This window comes from Canis aureus, chromosome 16 (genome assembly GCF_053574225.1).
Source record: "Canis aureus isolate CA01 chromosome 16, VMU_Caureus_v.1.0, whole genome shotgun sequence".
NCBI classification, from domain to species: Eukaryota; Metazoa; Chordata; class Mammalia; order Carnivora; family Canidae; genus Canis; species Canis aureus.
The window spans coordinates 14,610,200-14,627,042 of NC_135626.1; the positions used below are offsets into that span (position 1 = coordinate 14,610,200).

A 16,843-nucleotide genomic window follows, 5' to 3' on the forward strand; every position below is an offset into this window, starting at 1 on the left:
TATTTATACTCATTTTTCTGGGAGATAATCCTTAGTTTTCATCAGATTCTGAGTCTGTCTCCCTTCCTCTCCCAGTACACAAAGGTTAAGATGTAATGCCCTAGAACTATGGTTTCCAAGCTTTTTTGTCTAGTCAGTTAAAAGTTGAGGAAAGTTCCATATGTGAATGCTTGTACAACTGACTGTGTTACTGTATTAAAGACATTAGAAAACATAATTGAAAGTAGAAATTAAACATATATTTAAATAAGAGATCTAATATTTTCTTTGCATACTCTAAGGAATTATTTTCAGCACCTTACTTTGGAGAAAACCTTAGAAGGATTGAGTTAGTATTTCTCTTTGTTTAGGTCATCCCTACCATTGTTCTTAAATCTTTGTTCTATAGTTACATGTGTACAGTTTTTTTTTAAAGATTTTATTTATTTATTCATGAGAGATACAGAGAGGGAGAGACATAGGCAGAGGGAGAAACAGGCTCCATGCAGGGAGCCCGATGTGGGACTCGATCCCGGGTCTCTAGGATCACTCCCTGGGCTGAAGGCAGCGCTAAGACGCTGAGCCACCCGGACTGCCCCATTCCTCCTCCTACTTGCTCGCTCGCTCTCTGTCTCAAATAAATGAAATCTTATAAATAAATAAAATACCCATCCATGGCAAAAATGGGAGTTGAATGACATACAGAAAATGGTGGTAAAACTGCAGCCTGCAAAGTTCTAAATATCTTACTTAAATAATGTGTGTTTGAGGATATTTATCCTCCAGCTGTTTATAACAAGAAAAATTGGAAATAATCTAAATATCTAGTATGTAGGTACTTACAGTGCAGTTCCATGGAATATCTTCGGACCTCTAGAATGAGTGTACTTGTAGATTATAAAACATAATTTTGTTTCAAGCTAAAACCGAAGTGTCTGCTGATTGCTCTGCATAGAAAGGAACCAGAAGGTTATGAGTTGTGACGGTCAAACACATTGATGTTGCTTTTGTAATAAGTAAAAGTAAGATTTTTTTTTTTATGATTTTATTTATTGGGTGCCTGGGTGGCTTATTTGGCTAAGCATCTGCCTTCGGCTCAGGTCATGATCCCAGGATCCTGGGTTCCAGTCCTACATCGGGCTCCCTGCTCAGTGGGGAGTCTGTTTGCTCTGCCTTTCCCCCGCTCATGATCTCTTTCTCTCTCTCAAATAAATAAATAAAATCTCTTTAAAACAGAAAAAAAGGGACACCTGGGTGGCTCAGCCATTAAGTGTCTGCCTTCAGCTCAGGGCATGATCTCAGGTCTGGGGATCGAGTTCTGCATCAGGCTCCCTGTGAGGAGCCTGCTTCTCCCTCTGGGTTTCTGTCTCCCTCTCTGTGTCTCTCATAAATAAGTAAAATCTTTTAAAAAATGAAAGAAAGAAAGAACGAAATATTGTTTGAGAGCACAAGCACATGTGCATGACTGAAGGGGAGGGACATGCTGAGCAGGGAGCCTGGCATGGGGCTCCATCCCAGGGTGGGATCCTGACCTGAGCCAAAGACAGACATCTAACCAACCGAGCCACCCAGGTGCCTCAAAGATTTTATTTATGAGAGAGAACGCGGGAGAGCAAGAGCAGGAGGAGGTGCAGAGGGACAAGCAGACTCCCCATTGAGCATGGAGCCTGATGCTGGGGTCCGTCCAAGACCCTGGGATCATGACCTGAGCGGAAGTCAGATGCTTAACCAACTGAGCCACCCAGTCGCTCCTAGGCAAAAGTAATTTTAAATTTTTTGCAGGAGGGATCCCTGGGTGGCGCAGCGGTTTAGAGCCTGCCTTTGGCCCAGGGCGCAATCCTGGAGACCCGGGATCAAATCCCACGTCGGGCTCCCGGTGCATGGAGCCTGCTTCTCCCTCTGCCTGTGTCTCTGCCTCTCTCTCTCTCTCTCTCACTGTGTGCCTATCATAAATAAATAAAATAAAATAAATTTAAAAAAAATAAATTTTTGCAGGATAAAACAAACTTGTTTATGAAGAGATAGGAAGAGGATGAGGCAAGCTTGAGGAGAGCCTTCTCTTCTTTTTTCTTTTTTTTAAAATAATTTTTTTAAATATTTTATTTATTTGAGAGAGAGTGAGTGAGAGCGAGCACAAGTGGGGAAAGAGGGAGAGGCAGATTCTCTGCTAAGCAGGGAGCCCGATGTGGGGCTTGATCCAGGCCCCTGGGATCATGACCTTAGCTGAAGGCAGACACTTAACTGACTGAGCCCCCCAGGCCATAGAGCCTCCTCTTATTTCTTTAAGGATGGAAGCAATAGGGCAGCAGCCATGGTGGCGCACCAGTTTGGCGCCGCCTGCAGCCTGAGGTGTGATCCTGGAGACCCGGGATCAAGTCCCACATCGGCTCCCTGCATGGAGCCTGCTTCTCCCTCTCCCTGTGTCTCTGCCTCTGTGTGTGTCTATGAATAAACAAATAAAATCTTTAAAAAAAAGAAAAAGGATGGAAGCAATATAAGATTATTATTATTATTTTTTTGCAATATAAGATTATTAATAGTTAGCAGGGAAGCATATTTAGAAGGAATCTAGCTGCTCCTAGGTATTATGTCCCTTCCAGTTTATTTAGTTAAGAGTTGTTGATGATTGCATTGATAGAATGTTTATTTTTATAATGGCTTTTTTTAAAAAGACTTTATTTATTTATGAGAGACACAGAGAGAGAGAGGCACAGACAGAGGGAGAAGCAGGCTCCATGCAGGGAGCCTGATATGGGCTGAAGGCAGTGCTAAACCACTGAACCAACTGGGCTGCCCTATAATGGCTTTTTATTTAATTCCATGAGATGTATGAAAAAGAATGCCAAAATATAAACCAGCTAATGATGGAAAAGGAATATCAGATAAAATGGTAGACCTGAGATGGATCAAAGTGTCATTTATTTGCTCAATTCTTAAGCAAGGAATGGTGTGGACAGAGGAGACTCATTTCTGAGTCAGTCATCCTAGGACCAGTCAGTCTTGAGGGTGCCACATAGTGGCTCTAGAGGTTTTAGATTATTTTCTTAACTTTACTGAGACTGAATTTTCTCGTCTGAAAAAGAGGGATAAAAGGACATACTTTGGATATTTGTCATAAAGGTTAGGGATAATGCATATAAAGTGACATAGACACTTAGCAAATAAATAGGTACTCTGACTATTGTGTCTGGTGTATTAGATAAAGTGACTAGGATTGCCTGTGTGATCTCCCTCCCTGTTTTTTTTCTCTGCAGCCATCACTGCTTTGTTGTAATCATACCATGGCAACTAGGTTTTAATTTGTACTTTTTTCACAGTAACCAGCCCCATGGAGATACTTGCAATTTATTTGAGCCCTGTCAGTTGAGTTTGGATAGAGTATGACACTTAATGGATTTATTTTTAAACCAAAGACCCAGCATTGAAGAGTTTTGTCATACATTAAGATTGTACATTTTTAACTCATCAGTGAAGATCTAATTAATAAAAACCAGTGTCAGAAAGTTAGGTTGGGCCACTTTAGCCTTTATTTTTGTTACATGAGGTTCAGTCTCTGTGTTAGAATGGTTGTTATTTTAACCCTAGGTTACAGAATGTATCCTTCCAAACTCCATCTATAATATGATGATAAGTATTCATCAGGAGCAGAGCAGGAGTCATTCTGGGGAAATTGGACATGATCCTGTTGACAATAGGCTATTTTGTGAAGCTTGTTGTGTTAAACAACAAAGATTTGATGGAATAAATTGCTAATTTCCACGTGAGAGCTAATTTTAGTTCCCGTGATCTCAGAAATGAGAATGAAAAAAGATCTTGCCTGTGTTCAGGATTTTTTAATGTCCCAGAGTGCTACTGTGACCTAGATATTTAACTAGTAGAGCTGGATGACTAGACTTTGTCCTACAAAAGGATTTCCAACCCTCAGATTAGTGTCTGTGTTTTCTTCAAAGTAAGATAATGAATACCTGCTTTGTTAACAAAGTCTAAGAATCAGCTCTTCATAGATTATTTTCAGTTTTTTTAATTAGATTAGCCTCTGCTTGATGTCTCCTACATTTTGGTGATTAGAATGTAGTTCCTTATTGGGGTGCCTGGGTGGTTCAGTAGGGTAAGCATCTGACTCTTGATCTCAGCTCAGGGCATGATTTCAGGGTCATGAATTCAAGCCCCTTATTGGGCTCCACACTGGACATGGAACCTACTTAGTTTAAAAAAAAGGATATAGTTTCTTATTAATAAATTGTATGCTGTAGTCCGTCAATGTTAATGTATACGTATTTTTTAATAACAAGAATTGTTTATATAAACAACTCTGTTTGAAGGTCCTAAGAAAACATTAATTAAAGTGCTGTTTCTCTTGCTCCAGATGTTTCACAAAGCTATGTAATTAATGCTTAAGCTGCAGTACTGTCTTGTGGTGATTGTCGTCACTGTAGGAAATATCTTGGTTTGGTTTCCAACAGAATCATCCTTCTTTCATGGAAAAGTATCCTGAAACCATGGGCCTGTTATCCTTTTTTGGAAAGGGGGTTCCTGTTTTTTGAAATTATACAGACATCATTAAACCCTTAATGGGAAAATTATAGAAATATATCCTTCCTAACTACATTTATGATAGTAATGTTGCATACGTAAAAGAAAAAAAGGCACCGTTCTTCCACCTTCAGAAGATCAAATTGCTTTGTATTCCTAAGTCTTTTTCCTTATGCATATATAGTATATTTTGTGATTGTAATTTTGATATGGATAAATAATAGGACTTTTTTAATCCCCTTGACATTTTAAGCATTTTCCATATAGTTATAAACCTCTGTTATGAAGGTTGATATTATATAGCAGGTATTCAGATAAAAATATGAGGAGAATGGAGGTGTCTGCCCTGCTCACCCATTCGCCCATTTGCATATCCAGAAGTGGCTCTTACCCTTCAATACTTTTTTAATGCATTTACACACATGGGATTGTTTTTGTCTGGTTTTGGATTTTTGGTGGTTTGTGTGTGTGTGTGTGTGTGTAAGAATGTGATCAAAATGTACACATATGCTTTTATTCAAAGACTTTTTTACTTTTTAAGATTTTACATATTTGGGGCACCTGGGTGGCTCAACGGTTGAGCATCTGCCTTCGGATTAGGTTGTGATCTCAGAGTTCTGGATCGAGTTCTGCATCGGGCTCCCTGTGGGGAGCCTGCTTCTCTTTGCCTGTGTATCTTCCTCTCTCTTGTCTCATGAATAGATAAATAAAAGTCTTAAAAAAAAAAAAAGATTTTACTTATTTATTTGACAGAGAGAGAAAGAGAGAGAGAGAACCAGAGAGCACAAGTGGGGAGAACAACAGGGGGGGCAATGGAGAGGGAGAAACAGTCCCGATGCAGGACTCAATCCTAGGACCCTGAGATCATGACTTGAGCCCAAGAGACACTTAACTGATTGAGCCACCCAGGTGCCCCCAGGATCTTTGTTTCTGTATGATACTGTGATCTAATTGCTTATTTGACCCTTGGGATATTTAAGTTAAAAAAAAAATTAAGGGGGAATGCCAGGGTGGTTCAGTCATTTAAGTGTCTGACTCTTGATTTTTGCTCAGGTTGTAAGATTGAGCCCTGTGTCAGGGTCTGCACTAGACATGAAACCTGCTTAAGATTCTCTCTCTGTGGGCAGCCCCAGTGGCACAGCGGTTTAGCACCGCCTGCAGCCCGGGGTGTGATCCTGGAGACCCGGGATCGAGTCCCATATCGGGCTCCCTGCATGGAGCCTGCTTCTCCCTCTGCCTGTGTCTCTGCCTCTCTCTCTGTGTGTGTCTCTATGAATAAATAAATAAAATCTTAAAAAAAAAAAAAAGAAAAGATTCTCTCTCTCTCTCCCCCTCCCTCTGGCCACCTCTCTCCTCTTTCTGTCCCTCTCTAAACAAAAATCAGTTGTGGAGAAGTATGAGTTGGTGGAAAACACAACAAAAGACCATGGGTCTGCTTTGGGTTTTGTTCAATTATTATTCATAATTTGCACTATTACTATTATTACTATGTTCTAATCAGATCTGGCATGTGGATCCCATACTCTCCCCTCATCTTAGGAACCTTAGTTAAGTTTCCCTTCTAATTATTTAATCTCTATCAACTGGCTTTTTCTCTTTGACTTTTAGAAATTTGAGAGATAATTCACATATTATAAAATCATTTTATTTTAAAGATTTACCTATTTATTTGAGAGAGAGAAAGTGCGCACACATAGTGGGGAGGGGTAGAGGAAGAGAGAAACCTCTCTGTACTTGGCGCAGAGCCTGACATGGGGCTTGGTTTCACAACCACGACACAAGCTGGAACCAAGAGTCGGATGCTCGACCAACTGTGCCACCCAGGTGCTCCTAAAATCATTATTTTAAAATGTACATTTCAGTTCTTAATATGTCACAGGATTGTGCAAACATCACCACTAATTCCACAACATTTTTTGTCACCTCCAAAAGAAAACTATTCAGCAGTCACTTCCAACTCCTTCCCTTCTCTTTGTAGCCTTTGGCAACCACTAATCTGCTTACTTTCTCTACATATTTGCATGTTTTGGACATTTCGTATAAGTGGAATCATAATATGTGATCTTTGTGACTTTCCATTGACTGTTGTTTTTTGTTTTTTGTTTTTTTTTTAAGATTTTATTATTCATGAGAGACACAGAGGGACTCCAGGGTCTCCAGGATCAGGCCCTGGGCTGAAGGTGGCGCTAAACAGCTGTACCACCTGGGCTGCCCTCCATTGACTTTTAAATTCTTCAGTTAAAAAATTACTAATAAAATCTCTCCATCAACCCTACCATTTCCACTGCCCCATCTCACTTCCTCTCTTGCACCACTCAGCTTCTTGAAGAATGTTTTTGCCATCTTCATTTTTCCCACACCATACTTAATCTTCAGCTCATTGCAGGGTGGTTTCTAATTGAAAAGGTCTCCAGTGGTCTTGTGTCACTAAATGCAGTTTTGGTTTTTATTTTACTTTTGAGAAGCAGGTTACTTTACAATGACACTGTTCTTCATGGATACCCTCTTCCCTTGGCTTCCTTGGCACTACACTTTTCTTCTACCCTTTGTGTCTCCTTGCATTGCTTCCTTGTAGTGATTGTATATACTACCATTAAAGGAGTCTTCAAGGCTTAGTGCAGAGCTCTCTTTTCTTCTAATATTGTATTTTCCCCCTAAACTTTCTCATCACTCCAGGGCCTCATTTGTCCGTTTGCAAATAACTCATACCTTTGTTTCCCTAGATGAATTTTCTGGCCTCTATACCTAGAGATTGCTGCTTCCTTAGTATCTCTGCTTGAATGTCTCCAATTCAGCTCAGATTTGTGATATTTACCCTAGAAAATGATTCTCTTGTCAGAGTACCCAATTTTAGTGAATGTCATTAGTGGTCTATCCTGTTGAATAAGCCAGATCTCTAGGGAACTTCTATGAATACATACTTTCTCACTTCACATACAAGTCCATTACCACATCTTGTAAATTTTCCTTCCTGAATATCTCTTAATTCTTTTTACTTTCTGCTATCTTTGCCACTGCCACCTTTCTCCAGCTTCTTAACTCATGTTAATGCAATGTTCCTTTCCTCCAATTCTTTGTTAATTTTTATTCTTCTCTCAGTTACTAGCACGGTTACCTTTTCTGACTTTTCTAAGGTAGTTCCCACTAATTATGTAGGTTTCACAGCACCTTGTACCTATCTTACAGCATTCATCACAGTGACAATTTTACACGTATTTGAGTGATTCTACCAGACTGTCATTGTCAGGAAGGGAGAGAGCATGTCTGTATTTGCATATGCAATATCTCTAGCATTTTACACAATGTCTAGCACATAGTTGATACGTGATAAATGTTGAATGAATAAAGGAATAAATGCCCATTGTCACAACTCCATATAACTCAGTTGAACAAAGTAGTGCTCAAAGAGAGTGAAACATTTTTTTAAAGATTTTGTTTTTTAAGTAATCTCTATACCTAGTGTGGGGCTCACACTTAGAACCCTGAGATCAAGAGTCACATACCCTACCAGCTAAGCCAGCCAGGCAACTCAGGAGTGAAACATTTTTATACTTCATCTTTAACAGTATAGGGGAGCCAAGTACCCCACCTTCTTAAAATAATTCCACTTTACAGTACAGCCTGTCAGCCTGAGTTGTTTATTGCCCACATAGGTTTTTTTTTATACACTTTTTTTTTAAGATTTATTTATTCATGATAGTCACAGAGAGAGAGAGAGGCAGAGACACAGGCAGAGGGAGAAGCAGGCTCCATGCAGGGAGCCCAACGTGGGATTCGATCCTGGGTCTCCAGGATCGCGCCCTAGGCCAAAGGCAGGCGCTAAACTGCTGCGCCACCCAGGGATCCCTGTCTTTAACTTTTTAAAAAAGGTTTATTTATTTGAAAGGGAGAGAGGGAGAGAAAGAGCATGGTCAGTGGGGCGGGGGAGAAGTGGTGGGAGAGGGACTCCCCACTGAGTCTGGAGCCAGAGGCAGGGCTTATCCCCCGACTTGGAGATGGAGTCAGAAATGGGACTGGATTGCATGACCCTGAGATCATGACCTAAGCTAAAACCAAGAGTTTGGATACATGACTGACTGAGCCATCCAGGTGCTCCAATTATTTTTTCCTCTATTTTTTTTTTTGAGGTTTTTATTTATTTATGAGAAAGAGAGAGAGGCAGAGACATAGGCAGAGGAAGAAGCAGGCTCCCCATGGGAAGCCTGATGCGGGACTCCATCCCAGGACCCCAGGATCACGACCTGAGCCAAAGGCAGCTGCTCAACCGCTGAGCCACCCAGGCATCCCTATTTTTTCTCTATTTTTTTTTAAATTTTTTATTTATTTATGATAGTCACACACAGAGAGAGAGAGAGAGAGAGAGAGAGGCAGAGACATAGGCAGAGGGAGAAGCGCCAAACCGCTACGCCACCCAGGGATCCCTTTTTCTCTATTTTTAACACCATGTTCATTTCATTTATTTTGATAGGGTTCATATATTATAAAATTCACCTTTTTAAATTGTGTAATTAGTTTTTATTATGTGGACAGTATTTTGCCATTATCACCACTATCTCATTCTTGAATTCCATTTCATTTTGCATGTGTTCTTGTTTTCTTTATCCTGTTTTGTCCTTCTTGATGTATCACTGAAGCATATGATGTCAGTTTGTCCCATGATTAGTGGTGTTAACTTTGATTACTTGTTTAAGGTGGTATTTGTCGAATTTCTTCATTATAGAGTTACTATTTTCTTCTTTGTAATTGATAATTTGTGGGGAAGTACTTTGAGACCATGTAAGTATTCTGTTTCTCATTGAACATTCATCTGCTGTTTTTAGCATCCACTGATGATTCTTAATTCAAATGGTTATTAGTATTGCCAAATGTAATTTTCTAGCTCCTTGGGACATCTGAGTGGCTCAGTGGTTGAGGGTCTGCCTTTGGCTCAGGGGGTGATCCTGGGGTCCTGGGATCCAGCCCTATGTTGGGCTCCCTGCGGGGAGCCTGCTTCTCCCTCTGCCTCTCTTTCTCTCTCTCTCTCTCTGGATCTCATGAATAAACAAATAATAAAATCTTTAAAAAATAATTTTCTAGCTCCTTCATTTCTTCTACATTTGATAGTTATTCTACTGTAAATAAGAGTTGTCCTTTCTTCCTCATTTGTTTATGTAAGTATGGACTCATGTATTTTTTTTATTTTATTCTATGGGCTATAATCCCTTGTTAGCATTCTTCATTCAAATTGTGCTACATTTGGTCAGTGGGAGCCAGTTAACTGGCTCATGTCCCTTTGATTTTCCTCATCTTTGAGCATATCCTGTTTTCTTTTCTTTTTTTTTTTTTAATTTTTATTTATTTATGATAGTCACAGAGAGAGAGAGAGAGAGAGGCAGAGACATAGGCCGAGGGAGAAGCAGGCTCCATGCACCGGGAGCCCGATGTGGGATTCGATCCCTGGTCTCCAGGATCGCGCCCTGGGCCAAAGGCAGGCGCCAAACCACTGCGCCACCCAGGAATCCACATATCCTGTTTTCTGATACAATGTAGTGTTCCAGGCTCATTTTATACTTTCTCCTACTTCAAACCTGGAATAGCAATTCAGCTAAAGAACTCTGATTCCTTTTAGTGGGAGTGGTATTTGGAAACCCAAGATCTGGAACTCTGGGTATGCTTAGGACTTCTAGGGTCTTTTTTTTTTTTTAAGATTTTATTTATTCATGAGAGACACACACAGAGAGAGGGGCAGAGACACAGGCAGAGGGAGACTCAGGCTCCACGCAGGGAGCCTGACGTGGGACTCAATCCTGGGACTCCAGAATCACGCCCTGGACTGAAGTGGTACTAAACCGCTGAGCCACCCAGACTGGCTGCCTTCTCTTTTCTCTTCTCTTCTCTTCCTTCTCCTTCCCCTTCCCCCTCCCCTCCCCTCTCCTCTTCTTTTTCTTTTTTCTTTCGTTTTTTTCTTTTCTTTTCTCTTTTCTCTTATTTCTTCTTTCTTTCTTTCTTTCTTTCTTTCTTTCTTTCTTTCTTTCTTTCTTTCAGGGCTTCTAGGTTCTGATTATATCTCTTGAGATTCCACTATAGCCATCTTCTTTCTGTTTTGCTATAGATATTATTAAACTTTCTTTTCTTTTTTTTTTAAGATTTTATTTATTCATGAGAGACAGAGAGAGGCAGAGACACAGGTAGAGGGAGAAGCAGGTTCCATGGAGGGAGCCTCATGTGGGACTCGATCCCGGGTCTCCAGGATCACGCCCTGGGCCGAAGGCAGCGCTAAACTGCTGAGCCACCTGGGCTGCCCTAAACTTTCATTTCTAAAAATTGAAATATAATTACAATTACATATATAACCTGATGAGTCAATATTTGTATATATTAAAAATGATCACAAAGTCTAATATCTCTCATCATATAGTTACAAAATTTTTTTCTTGTGATAAGAATTTTTAAGTTTCTCTTAGCAACTTTGAAATTTGCAGTGTAGTATTACTTGCTATAGCCACCATGCTGTACGTTACTTCTCCATAACTTAATTATTGTATAATTGGAAATGTATACCTTTTGACCCCCTTCACCACTTCACACACCTCCTGCCTCTGGCAACCATGCTGTCTATGAGTTTTTTGGTTTGTTTGTTTTTGTTTTTTAAGTAAACTCTACCCCCAATGTGGGACTTGGACTCAGAACCCCAGGATCAAGAGTTGCATTCTCTACTGGTTGAACCAGCCAGGTGCCCCATGAGATGTTTTTTGTTTTTTTTAGATTCTGCATTCATTCATTCATTCATTCATTCATTCATTCATTTAAAATATTTTATTTATTTATTCATGAGAGACAGAGAGAGAGAGAGAGAGAGAGAGAGAGGCAGAGACACAGGGAGAAGCAGGCTCCATGCAAGAAGCCTGATGTGGGACTCGATCCCCAGTCTCCAGGATCACAACCTGGCTGCAGGTGGCGCCAAACCGCTGTGCCACTGGGGCTGCCCCCCCCCCTTTTTTTTTAAGACTACTTTTTTTTTTTTAATTTTTATTTATTTATGATAGTCACAGAGAGAGAGAGAGAGAGGCAGAGACATAGGCAGAGGGAGAAGCAGGCTCCATGCACCGGGAGCCCGACGTGGGATTCGATCCCGGGTCTCCAGGATCGCACCCTGGGCCAAAGGCAGGTGCCAAACCGCTGCGCCACCCAGAGATCCCCAGATTCTGCATTTAAATGAGATCATACAGCATTTGCCCTTCTCAGATCTATTGTACTTAGCATAATGCCTTCAGGGTCCACCAGTGGTGGTGCAAATAATAAGATTCCATTCATATTTATGGCTGAATAGTATTCCTCTGTGTTTGTGTGTGTGTGGTTTCACTTTTTCTTTTTAACTTTTTTTTTTTTTAAGATTTTATTTATTCATGAGAGAGACAACAGAGGGACAGAGGCATAGGTAGAGGGAGAAGCAGGCCTCCTGCAGGGAGCCATTTACAGGACTCGATCCCAGGATCCCAGGTTCATGCCCTGAACCAAAGACAGATGCTCAACCCCTGAGCCACCTAGGCATCCCAACCCTGAAGCATTCTTACATAGCATAAGAAACCTTATTCATAGTGTAGTTTATGTATAGATAACAAACATCTAAATTCTGAAATCTAATCCTGTTCATCATCACTCTTCACAAATTCTTTTACTATTCAAGTTGTGTTTTTCTAAACAGCTTCTTTTTTTTTTTTCTAAACAGTTTTTTTAAAAGAGTACATCATGTCTCTCAGGGTTGTCAGGTCAAGCCCTTGTTGACTCGAAGCTGGGAGTGAAGCTTGTTTAATATTCTCTTTCTCCTCTGCCCCATCCTCTTTAAAAAAAAAAAAAAAAAAGATCATGTCATCTATACCCATTGATTGTATATTCCTTAATACGTTTTCAATAGTGTTATATGCTTAATATCCTAAAGCAGAAGGATAAAGAATTTGTTAGGTATTAGACTGGAGGATAATGGTAATCTTTACTGTTTAGTTATTCTATGTCTTCAGTAATTGTATTAATTGTTCCATGTCTCTCTAATTTGCTCTACAAATATTTAAGTGAATATCATTGTACTAATTCATAGTATGCATCATAAATCCTTAAATTTTTATCTGGAAGAACCCTTGGATTTTTATGTACAATCCCTTAGTTTTATAGATGGAGAAACTGAGACCTAAGAATTGAAGTGACCTTCAGTTCGTGGCTAGTTGCTTGCAGATTCAAGATTTCTGAACTCCCATACTCTAGAATATTTTTGCTGTGGGTGACTGTGGAGTTTTGGTCCATGGTATCTACCTGAAGTTTCCATGGTATCGAGGTGGATAAATTACTCTCTTCTGTCTGTCTGAGCATTGAGTTTTTCAAAATGATGGGTCAGTTGATGGCTAAAATGGGAACATACAACTTTAGGCCAGAATTTCAAAGTTTCAAAGCTCCTTTTTTTAATTTGGCCCCAATTACTGGCTTTTTGCTCTTACATTGCCCCATTTATAAATAAGATCTTTGGTTTTGTTTTAAGGTTTTCACTTATCACCATTTTAACATTAAAGCAATTATATTGGCACAAGTTTCTTAAAAAGTTAAACATAGATATCATATATGGATCATAAACAAAGACTTGATGTGAATATTTAAAGCACTTTGTTCATGGGAGCCAAAAAGTAGAAACAACCCAAATGTCTCTTAAGTGGTAAATGGACAGGACAAACCATTAATGCAGTTATTCCTACAATGGAGTATTACTTGGCCACATAAAGGAATGGAGTACTGATACATGCCACACTGTTGGTGAATCTCCTAAATGTTGTGGTAAGTGCAAGAATCTAGACATGAAGACCACATATTTTATGATTTCATTTAGATGAAATGTCCACAAGAAGTAAATCTGTGGAGACAGAAAGTACATGAGTGGTTGCCTAGAACTGAGAGTAGAAATAAGGAATGGCTTGCAAACGGGCATGAGATGTCTTTTTTGGGGTGATGGAAGTGTTCTAAAATTGGATCATGGTGATAGTTGCTCAACTCTTAATATAATAAGAACTGTTGAATTGTATACTTTTTAAAAAATTATTTTATTTATTTATTAGAGACAGAGAGGGAAGCAGAGACATAGGCAGAGGGAGAAGCAAACTTCATGCAGGGAGCCCCATGCGGGACTGGATCCTGTATCCCAGGATCATGCCCTGAGCTGAAGGCAGATACTCAACTGCTAAGCCACCCAGGGGTTCCTGAATTGTATACTTAACGAGTGTTATGTAAATTATACCTCAGTAAAGCTGCTAAAAATAGTTTTTTAAACTAAAAATAGTTTAAAATTATTATATTTATTATATTTAAGTATCTTATCCTGTTTTCATTATTAAGCATTTTATACTGCTTTCTTTCCATCTTTAAATATGATTTTCAAAAAGTGCTAATGTCTAGGCGCCTGGGTGGCTCAGTCAGTTAAGCATCTACTTTCAGTTCAGGTCATGATCCTGGAGTTCTGGGATGGAGCCCCACATTGGGCTCCTTGCTCAGTCAGGAGTTTGTTTTTCCCCTTTCCCTCTGCCCCTTCCCCTACCTGTGCTCTCTCTTTCTCTCTCCCTCTCTCTGTCAAATAAAATCTTAATATATATGTGTGTGTTGTGTGTGTATATGTATGTGTGTATACACAATTTTTTTTAAAGTGTTAATGTCCAATGATGTTAATGATAAGAGTTGGGGATCCCTGGGTGGTGCAGCGGTTTAGCGCCTGCCTTCGGCCCAGGGTGTGATCCTGGAGACCCGGGATCGAATCCCACGTCGGGCCCCCAGTGCATGGAGCCTGCTTCTCCCTCTGCCTATGTCTCTGCCTCTCTCTCTGTGTGTGTGACTATCATAAATAAATAAAAAAAAAAGAAATTAAAAAAAAATGATAAGAGTAAAAACAGCCAGCATTTGTATGATACTTACTGGGCATTATGCTAATTTTTCTCAGATTATCTCACAGCAACAATATAATATAGGTATTATTATCCCCATTTTACAGCTGGGGAAACAGTCTCATGGAGGTTAAATAACTTGTCCAAAGTCATAACTAAGGAGACCATCAAACAGGAATTGGAACAGAGGCACTCATGTCCTCCATGTTCCTTGTGTGAAAATGCAGTGTTTTTGGTGGCAGTTTATACTGCTTTTCATATTCTATGACTCTGTTGAACACCCACGTGTTTGTCACTGCACTGAATGCTCTACATAGCTATTTATCTGTGGTCTCCAAGAAAATTCAAATGGGGATTCGGTGTTGTCTGGCCCCCATAGAGCTTGTGTAGCATATTGAATCTTACTAATATTTTATTTCTTTTTCTCCGCCCCTCAGTCTGAATTTTAAAGACCCGGAAGCAGTCAGAGCTCTGACTTGTACTCTTCTAAAGGAAGATTTTGGACTTTCTATTGATATTCCATTGGAAAGACTGATTCCTACAGTTCCCTTGAGACTCAACTACATTCATTGGGTAGAAGATCTCATTGGTCATCAGGGCTCTGACAAAAGTACTCTCCGAAGAGGAATTGACATAGGTATATATGATTTTCAATTTTTCTTTTTCTTTTTTTTTTCAATTCTTCTTTAGCTAAACATAAATTTCATAAATTTTACAAGGTCAATTTCTTTGTAAGCTTCTCTTCTGGATATTTGTGTGTAAAAGACGCTGGCTACAGACACTACTGTTCTTGTTTGCTATACTTGGGCTTTTCTGCCATTTATTTCTCCCAAGAACGGATTTTCAGCACCAAACGGAGCAGGGGTATAACAGTGCAGAATTCAAGTGAGACTTTTGTTTTCTTAGCTTTTCAGATTACCGTATTGATGTCTGCATCTTTTGGACGTTATTTTTACTCTGGATTATTTGGTGTTAGTACAGCAGTCCCCATATTGGGATATTTTATGATGGCCGTTTAATAAAAGATCATGTGAGCTGATACTTTCAGGAATCTCTTGGATGATTATTAATAAAGGGCATTTAATCCAGAATTAAAGAGAGGAAAAAAGTCATTAAGATATTCTTTTGGTTGTAAACTGTTGCAGTAGAAAACACTGTTTAGTTTATTCATTTGGGAAATTAGAGGAAATACATAAGGAAATGAAGCCAGGGTATGTTTAGCATAGCCACTGTTTTAAGGTGATAGGGTTAAGAACATTTTTAATCCTTTGGCCGGTACTAATCCTTTGTGGGGAAAAAGAAAGCTATATGGCTCTATTTCTAATCATGGTAGAGAAAGATACTTTCTAGATAATTGTAAATGTTTAATTTTGACATTTGCATGCATTTTTAGCAAACATTTTTAGTCATCCTCATACATGACCTTTTCAGGTCGTTTATTGGCTCCCCCTTTATGCATGCTCCTCCATGGCTTCCTCCTGTTTTCCTCTCCTTTCTAGTCATTCTTCTCCCCTGTTACTTTCCTATACCTGGCCATAAGATGTTGAGAATCCTTAAAGTTCACTCAGTCTTTAGCCCTTTTCTTATTCAGAATTCTAACTCTAGGCAATTTCATCCACCTCTGTGACTGTTTTCCACCTCCATGCAAACAATTCACAAATTCATATATTCTGCCAACTCAGATCTTGAGCTATAGTCCCATATGTCCAAAATATGGATATCTCAAGAATGTTGTGGACTTGCCATGTCCTAGACCAGACTCCTATTCTTTTCTTTCTGATCTTGGTCCTCTTTCTTCATTCTTTATTTCAGCAAATCCACACATTCCACCCGCCATCCTTGATAGTCCTTGATATATCTCCCCTTTCTCACCAAGAATGTCTATCATCATTTCTTTTTTTTTGTTGTTGTTTTTTAAGATTTTATTTGTTTATTCATGAGAGACACAGAGAGAGGCAGAGACACAGGCAGAGGGAGAAGCAGGGAGTCAGGCTCCATGCAGGGAGTCTGACGTGGGACTCGATCCCAGGTCTCCAGGATCACACCCTGGGCTGAAGGCAGCGCTAAACCACTGAGCCACCTGGGCTGCCCCCAGAATTACTTTTTTACTCTTCTCACCCACTCTGTTGCCTCCACATTTTCATTTTTCAGGAAGTATGTATAAATCCATACCTGCTCACATGTCACATGTTACCACTTTAATGACCTTTGTATTGCTCTGATAAATAACCAATACTCTCTGCCTTAGTCTGTTAGCATGTCCATTGTCTGTTCCCTTCCCTCTTCTTTGGGCCTTTCTAAGCCTCATCCAATGTGTTTCTCTTCCTTGTTTTCTATACTTGTAGTCTTTAGTTCTTCTTCTTCTTTTTTTTTAAAGATTTTATTTACTTATTCATGAGAGACATAGAGAGATAGAGAGACAGAGAGAGGCAGAGACA

General features: G+C 39.7%; 1 protein-coding gene across 4 annotated transcripts in view; it reads left to right on the forward strand.

The window, feature by feature from the left end:
• Positions 1 to 16,843, forward strand: part of METTL16 (methyltransferase 16, RNA N6-adenosine) — a 69,680-nt gene that overhangs the window by 9,907 nt on the left and 42,930 nt on the right. For all 4 annotated transcript variants that reach the window (XM_077851740.1, XM_077851743.1, XM_077851741.1 and 1 more), the window contains one exon: positions 14,843 to 15,042. In XM_077851740.1, the coding sequence (XP_077707866.1) occupies positions 14,843 to 15,042 (200 nt within the window). The remainder of the gene's footprint in view (positions 1 to 14,842; positions 15,043 to 16,843) is intronic.